This window comes from Poecilia formosa, unplaced genomic scaffold (assembly GCF_000485575.1).
Source record: "Poecilia formosa unplaced genomic scaffold, Poecilia_formosa-5.1.2 Scaffold452, whole genome shotgun sequence".
Taxonomy (NCBI): domain Eukaryota; kingdom Metazoa; phylum Chordata; class Actinopteri; order Cyprinodontiformes; family Poeciliidae; genus Poecilia; species Poecilia formosa.
In genome coordinates, this window is record NW_006800391.1 from 222,027 (window position 1) to 230,046 (window position 8,020).

Below are 8,020 nucleotides of genomic sequence, written 5' to 3' on the forward strand. Positions count from 1 at the left end.
CAGACGGCTTCCCGGGGACCCCTGCGCGCATCACAGTTTGGGAATCTCAGCACTATGCTAACTTTAGTTGCCATCAATAACAGTCTGTGCTTGTCAAAGACAGGACTGCCACTGTTTGTCAACCTACGATTAGGGATATCACCAAAGTCAACTAACTTAATGTTATTTTTGACTTTTTAGTGGGGCCATAAGGTAATTAATTGGATATTTTTCATGCAAAATCCCAAGCTGGAACCTTTGTTTTGTGTTTCTGGTAATCCTGTAAATCTGACACAAAAGAGACGCTTGCAATGTTCTATCAGACAGAATGTTTTTTGTATGCATTATGTATTTCATATATTTGGTGTAATTAGTAATTCTGTGAGGTGGGAAAGAGGGGTAAAGCACAACCGGCTGTCACAGGTTCGAGTCCTGGCCTGATGATTTTTGCCACGTCTTCTCTCTGTTTCTTTACCCACTTTTCTGTCTGACCTCTTACAGATAAAGAGCCAACAAAACATGAAATAAAACATTTAATTTAATTTAATAATTTTAGTAGAAAAATTGAAGTGGGAGGAAGAGCGAGAGGATGGTCTTCTCGCTCTTAAACAAAATGTGTTTGTTTAATTTATGTGAACTTGAAAAATTATTAAGTATAAGTAGTATGTTGTAAGTATTTAGTAATTTCAAGTGGGGTTAAATTTTTATCAAGCAGTCTACATACACTAAAAAAATTAAGTAAATGCATGACAAATAAGTTACATTAACTTATTTTTTTTTTGGTGTGTTACTGGATTTAATACTGTTTCCTAAAATAAATGAAGTTTTCTTTCTTAATCTTAAGCTAACTTTGCTTAATGTTTTTGAGTTTGTAAATTTTTTTACATAAGGTGAACTAATTAGTGCAGCTCATTTTTCATATGTTTCTGCCATTTTAAATTGGCACTTAGAGAAGTATTCATTCTGTGCTGGCACCCAGGACAGCACTGACACTTCTCAACAGCTTGATCTTGTCCAGTTGAGTTCAGGTCCTGTCAGAAATCAGGCCAGGCTTAAGCCACTATGTGATTCTAGAATCTAGCTCATTCCTTTGTGTTTAATCTAGACTTAGTTAGACTTCATCAAATCTGTTTTTCATGTTTCTGTCTCAGGTGCTGAGTCTGTGGAGAGGCTATGTGGTCACGAACAAGCAGCCACTCAAGGTGAAGCAAAGCTCACAAAAATCTGTTTCAACAATGTAGACTAAGAAAGAGAAATGAAGAAGGAATGTATTATCTTCCTTGACTTGATTTTTAGTGTGATGACTTATTCTTTGCATCTTAGGGTATGTAGTTACTAGTTTACAAACGTAATGTTATCCAACATGATTGGATTGGGTGAAAGCTAAAAAGCTGCAGAGTGAATGTGGTTCAATTGTGTAACAATGTCAGATTTGTAGCCTCAAATCCAGCTTCCTTGTTCCATATGGGTGATGGTGGTGACGGTTTGCCCTGCAGTCGGTGGCCTTCTGGTTCGATTCCTGGTCCACCTGACCTCGTCATTTGTGTTCCTGGGCAAGACACTTCACTTCACACACCTTGTTGGTCAGAAGGGCTGATGGTGCAAAATTTGCAGCTTTGCTTCTGTCTTTCTTTTCTTTTGAGATTTAAATTTACTTTATAAATAATTATTATTATTATTATTATTATTATTATTATTATATGTTGACACAATCCTGGACCAGGCTCTTTATCTTCTGTTGGCTGTTGATTTGTGAGTTAGTTTATGAATAAGTGTGACTGAGTGAAAGTGCTTTGAGTGGTCAGCATGACTAATCAACAGCTATATCAATTCAGCCCATTTTCTTTATACATATAATTTTATCTATAAACTGCAGTTTTTCAAAATATTACAAATTTTCCTTTCAGTTTGAGTTTGATTTTTAATAATATGACCCCAAATTCTTATCTAAAGACACTTTAAACACTGGTCCAATTCATGTGCAGCTCAGTTTTCTCATTACAGTTTGCAGTGCCAATGATTGAACTGTTGTTGTGCCCAGGTGGAGAGCACGTTTAGCTACCTGGAGATTTCTTCCATCAACATTCACAGTCTCACTCAGGTACACCAGCCTTTTCAGTTTTAACTTTCTTATATTTCAGTTCCTTTATAATTTTTTCTTAGATTTAAATGTTGTTTTTTTGTTTTGTTTTTTTTCAATAAATGGAAATGTAAAATAAAATGCACAATACCTATGCCAAGAATACACTGTTAACATAATTCAAGTTGAATGCTAGTTGCATTTTTCTTGTACACCTGTACAAATTATTTCTATTCACTTGGCTTTTTTGATCCCTGGGAATCTAATAATTCAGTGATGTGTTTTTTAAAGTTTTTCGATAGTAGAGGCATAAACAACAATAATTACAACAGCAACAAAAATGACATCAATCATAGTAATATTAATAATAAAATAATACTCAGTGCATGTAGCCTATCTTATTTGATGGTTTTAAAGCTGCTGTGCACCTGTTCATTTAATTAATACAAAAGCAGAAGACAGGGATTAATAATAATGATCTGTGCTTCCTAACTGACCTGAGCAAGATCCTCATTGCAAGAGTGTTAAAGATGTAATAATTCATTGTTAACTTGTACAGACATTCATCACTCATGACATACATGGTTTACAGATTGAGTTGGAGACGGACAGGCAGAGCTTGTCTTTCAGTGTCTTGCATGATGAAGATCTTGTTGCCATGATCAGCCACATGACCGCGTCACTAAAGAGGATCTTCCCAGATTCTTCTCCAGGGTGAGTCCACTTCTACAACATGTGTATCATAAAAGTAGAACATGCTGATAACCAGACTAATACACTGTGAGCACAATTATCAGGCAAGTGAGTGTTTTGACCATATCATCATTTCTAAGCACAATTTTTTAACTCAAAGTTGGATAAACTTAAATGCTTAATGTATTTAAGCATAGCAAGTGATGTATGTGTAATCTTAAACATAAAAAAAACATGTATTTGAACAACCAAAAAGTTTTGTATATCAGAGTGTGAGGTAGATTTATGGAATGGATTAAATGAAGAGCTCAAACAAAGTAAAACTATAAACCTGCTGACGTTATGACTACTTAAAAATGATGCTTGTTGATTATTTAGAGCCAGGCCAAAAACTACAATGAAAATGGCTTTTTGCTTCAAGGTAAACTTCTCAAGCTAATGAAGCTTCATAATATGTATGAATTCTTTGACCACTCATCAAAGCAATCTTATATCAGGTTCAGGTTGTGCTTAGCATTAGCATATATGCAAAAACATCACCTGCCTTATGTCATTTAGTTTGTCCTTGATGTAACCTCAGAGTCACTACACTGAGAATCTGCAGCCTACTTGTTCTTGATACATCGCTTCTTTGTGGCTTATTTCTGATTCTGTCAACTTCAGAAAGCTGTTGAAGACAGTTCCCCAGGACCTCCAGGAAAGGCTGCTCACTCTGACTGCTGTCATAGAGGAGCAGCTGAACAGCCAACCAGGCCCCTGTGGTAGGTTTCTGTCATTATTCCATTATGTGACCGGTTCAAAAGACATTGGACTTGTTTCACTCCGACAACACTGAGGATTGTTGTATTCCTTGTTCCTTATCATTTCTCCATATTTTGTGATGTGAACATTTTTCAAGGTGATTGGTTTGGTTTCATTTATAAATAGTACGTTACATACAGTATAAGATCTTTGGTATATGAGCACCAGTTATGGATAGTGTGTTTTAATGTTTTTCAGGAGGATTCTCTGATACCTATGCTGCTCTTTGTGATTGGAATGAAATGCCATTCAGAGAAGAAATTCAGTGGGTAAGTGATGTAACTTAGTGAAGTAAGTCTGTCTACAGACAGCTGATTTTGTCCTAAACAAAGCCGAGCTTAACATCTAAATGAAGCCCAGTTGTCTGTGCAGGACGTGGACAATATCTACTACATACATAACTGGAGAAGGTTCAACCTGCTGGACTTTAGCCATTTAGAAAGCAAGTAAGAAAGTGGGCAACTTTTTCAAGGCCAGTTTTACTGTATCTTTGTTAAATTTCACTGTTTCTTCTTTCCACAGAGACTTGGCATTGGCAGTAGCAGCTTTGTCTTTCAACCAATGGTTTACTAAGATCTTCTGCAAAGAATTCAAACTGGTACCGTCTGTCATTTGTCTCTTTTTATCTCCATTTTAAAAGACGAGCATGTACAAGAAATCTAGTGGAGTGGTGTTTCACCTTTCATCACCTTTGAGTCGTTGGCAGCCTAATCAGCTGATTTGTGCTGAATTTAGGAGCATTCTCATGAGTTCAACAAATAAATTGCATAGGTCTTCGTGCACATTCCTGTGATCCCCAACATATTTAGGAGAAAGTCTTTACATCCAATAAGCAACTTTAGGCTCTAAGCTCAGGGGGTACTGGGTCAGCACTGAAATATGATACAAAGATCAAGTCTTTGGTTTTGATGTCTGAACACTGTTATTTAGAAACATCTCACGTCATGCTAAGTTTTCTGAAAACAAATAATAGCTTTAGATTGTCTTTTGGTTAAAGTTTTTTTTAATTGTTATCTAGAAGGAACATGATTGGTCATCAGATGCACTTAAATATAAATACAAAATCCTTCAGAGATAAACTCTTGTTACTTACTGTAGTGCACATTCATGTACATGCATTTGTTTCCCAGGATAACCAAGTCAGTTGCTCTCAGTGGTTTTACACCTGATACTAACTACAGGAAATGGGAGGCAAACTTTACTGATGCATTGATATTTTTTCAAAAGTCTTATTTTGATTATTATGATCAAAATAGCAATATAATAGTTAGATCAGGAGTATTGTCCTAAGATGCAACTATCAAGGAAATAATTTTCTACATTGGCAAAAGGTTTGTATTAATGGATTGTTTCAAACTCATGTCTATTCCACAGGGTAAACAGAAGGGGGGGAAACTACATTTATGGCACTAAGCATGAGAAAACAATCATTGTCTTCTAAAATACTTTGTTGGAACTTGACAATGAATCCTTCTTTCCCCCAGTCAGCTGACATCCAGCAGCAGCTCACTTTCCTGATGTCCAAATCTTCAAGTCTGGAGGAACTCTTGCTGGAGGACTGTGGATTGAAAGTGTGAGTTTTTTGTATAAATGGGTGCTCTGAAGGAAACATGAATCTGTTGTCTTTCAGCAAATGTTGAAGATGAAATAGAAAACGGCTGCATTAGTTGGTGCCTTAAACTGGTGCATTAGGCCAACACTGACATGACATGATCATAGCCTGTAGTTCTGTAGTGCAGCAGCATTTTGCACAGCTTGCGGCCTCTGAATAATCAATTTATTAAGACCAGCAGTCCCTTGACAGGTTGCAAAACAGATATACTGTTTGATACAATAACAGAACAGGGAATAGTTCAATATGACATCACCCAGACAAACATACAGATGAAGTATTTAATGAACCAAAAGCACCAGCAACCAATATGGTTCACTTCAGGTTCCAGAAATTGTTTCTGGATCTTGCTTTACAAGATAAATTATGAACTTTATTCAATACTTCATCTGCTGTTTTTCAGCTTAAGATGTGTCTCAATTAATGATGGGCCACATGCTGTTTTTACTTTCTACATTATACTTTAAAGGTGGAAAGTAAAAGTACTGCTGCTGGTATTGACAGAACACAAGAAGTGATATATTGACAAGTGACATTTATTCTGCTGCAGAGACTTTGCTGTGAAAATGGCTGCTGCCCTCCAAGAGCACACATCTTCTGCCCTGAAAGCCATCAATCTGTCAGGCAACTCCATTGAAGATAAAGGTGGTCCTTTATCATTTCATTTATTCATCCAAGATATAAAATAGAATTGTTGGTGTGACCTAAATACACAAAATGTAATATTTTGCCCGTCAGATATTATTTTACTTTATATTTACAGTCAATGTTTCTTTGTTTTTCTTTTGCATTAGTTCTGCATTTGAATATGTTCAAATTGATCATTTTCTATATAGGTGTAATCGCCCTCAGTCATGAGATAAAGCATCTAAATGAGGGCCTGAGGTTCCTCTCCCTGAGTCGTGTATCAATGAGCGCCAAAGGTACAAAAATTTATATATTACACTCAGTGAACAGAGAGCAGGAGATCAGAACCAACCATGTATTTTATGGGACATGCACCTAGAAGAGACAAAACATTGCCTCTTGATGTCTTTGAAAAACAGTGTTTAAATTGATCAAGAGCTATATGAGGGATCCATGACCTGAAATGATTAATACCGTTTAACTTGTGATGCTTTTAAATAATAAGCTTGCCGACACTGCAGTATTTCCTGTATTTGTAGGTCTTGGCTGTCTGGGTCAGGTGATGTCCTCCTGTCAGCAGTTTTCTACCTCTCTGACTCATCTTAACCTGTCTTGCAACCCAGGAAGTCTGGTGACTGAGGATGCCACGGTAACCTCTGCTCTTTGTCTGCCTGCCATGCCAAACAATCTTACCTGAGTGTTGACTGTTTCATTACAAAACAATATGCTTGAATATACTTTTAAACTTTGTCCCTTTCCAGGATTTTTCTGTGTCAGTTTTGATTATACAGAACATTTTAAACAATAGCACCAAAAAGTGTTCCTTCTCATATTTTGGGCATGTAGCCCAAGAGAAAAAAATTGTTTTTTGAGAGAAAATGTTTATGGTTCTTTCTATGTAAATATTTTGCAACTGCAGATAAGTAAATGCATACTGAATAGTTTTATTGTGTTTTGTTTTTTTGCAGTTTCTCTTCAAGTTCTTGTCTGGAACAAACTCCCTGTCACATTTGGACCTCAGTGACACCAGCTGCCCTCTGGACACAGTGAGGGGAAATCTTTTCCTTTAACGTTATTTGCTTTAGAAGACACGTAGATGTTTGTGCAATCAGCTTGAATCTCCTGAACAGAAAATCCCAAAATCTTTAGGTTTTAAGACAAATACTGCAATCTTGTTTTATGCTCTTGTGCTCATGGACAGCAGTAAACATTTTTTTATTTCCTTTATTTAACCATGTAAACCCGTTGAGATCTAGATCTCATTTTCAAGAGAGACCTGGGCAGAAGTCTGCAATACACAGCAACCTGGTCACAAAATAAAATTAATTAATACATATGCACAAGCAGGGATGCTGCCAGAAATATTGGGCCCCCTGACCAAAAATTTGTTTGGACCCCCTGCGCAGCTGCCGTTACAATTTTTTGAGTCTATTTGACCCATAAAAAGCGTCAATTTTAAAGGCTTGCAACCGCCTTGCTTTCTGTGGTTCAATACTGATAATTAGCACAATATTTACTGCTCATGAATTTTACATCCAACAGTCCACACATCCAGTATGCAAGTATGTTGCTTAAATCTTTTTCTATTAGTTTTAGATTAGTGAAATGTCTCCCCATGAGCAACAGTCAAAAGCAACATGCAAAATATACATAAAGCAATCCAGACTTCTCAAAAATGCTATGTAGTTGCATTTTATTCATCTGCAGTACATAATAAAAATATGTTTTCTCCATATTTGTTAAAGCTGTCATGATGTTGTAGCAGTTTGTTATGAGACAGATAATCTGAGAAAACAATCAATCTCCTCCACCTCCTTCCTGAATTACTATTACTGGTTAAAGTAATGCACCGTTCTGACCAAAACAACCAATCAGAACTAGTAGGACGCTCTTAGCGTTGTCAATTAGCCTCATTCACTCACTGCTAAATGTGCTAATGGGGGAGAAACAACTTATTACAAGAAACCGTTTATCTTCCATCATTGGTAGCTATGCTAACTAGAGATGTGCCGATCAGGATTTTTCCTGCCGATACCAATACCGATCACCCATGAGGGCCGATCACCGATACCGATCACATAATTATTATTTTTTATCATAAACACTACCAGTTACATTATGTGGAAAAAGGAACCATGAATTCACCTTAATTTAGACAAAAACTTGTTTTTAATAACTTTTTCCAAAAAAAAAAAAAAAAAAAGGCATTGTGCAAATTGTACTGCTAT

At 36.4% G+C, this 8,020-nt stretch overlaps 1 protein-coding gene across 1 annotated transcript in view; it reads left to right on the forward strand.

The window, feature by feature from the left end:
* Positions 1-8,020, forward strand: part of LOC103155862 (F-actin-uncapping protein LRRC16A-like) — an 18,607-nt gene that overhangs the window by 7,986 nt on the left and 2,601 nt on the right. Inside the window, exons 3-14 of the mRNA XM_007577745.2 lie at positions 1,131-1,181; positions 2,021-2,080; positions 2,652-2,773; positions 3,416-3,513; positions 3,752-3,822; positions 3,926-3,999; positions 4,076-4,151; positions 5,038-5,126; positions 5,716-5,810; positions 6,002-6,088; positions 6,332-6,441; positions 6,761-6,838. Coding sequence (XP_007577807.1) covers positions 1,131-1,181; positions 2,021-2,080; positions 2,652-2,773; positions 3,416-3,513; positions 3,752-3,822; positions 3,926-3,999; positions 4,076-4,151; positions 5,038-5,126; positions 5,716-5,810; positions 6,002-6,088; positions 6,332-6,441; positions 6,761-6,838 — 1,011 coding nt within the window. The remainder of the gene's footprint in view (positions 1-1,130; positions 1,182-2,020; positions 2,081-2,651; positions 2,774-3,415; positions 3,514-3,751; positions 3,823-3,925; positions 4,000-4,075; positions 4,152-5,037; positions 5,127-5,715; positions 5,811-6,001; positions 6,089-6,331; positions 6,442-6,760; positions 6,839-8,020) is intronic.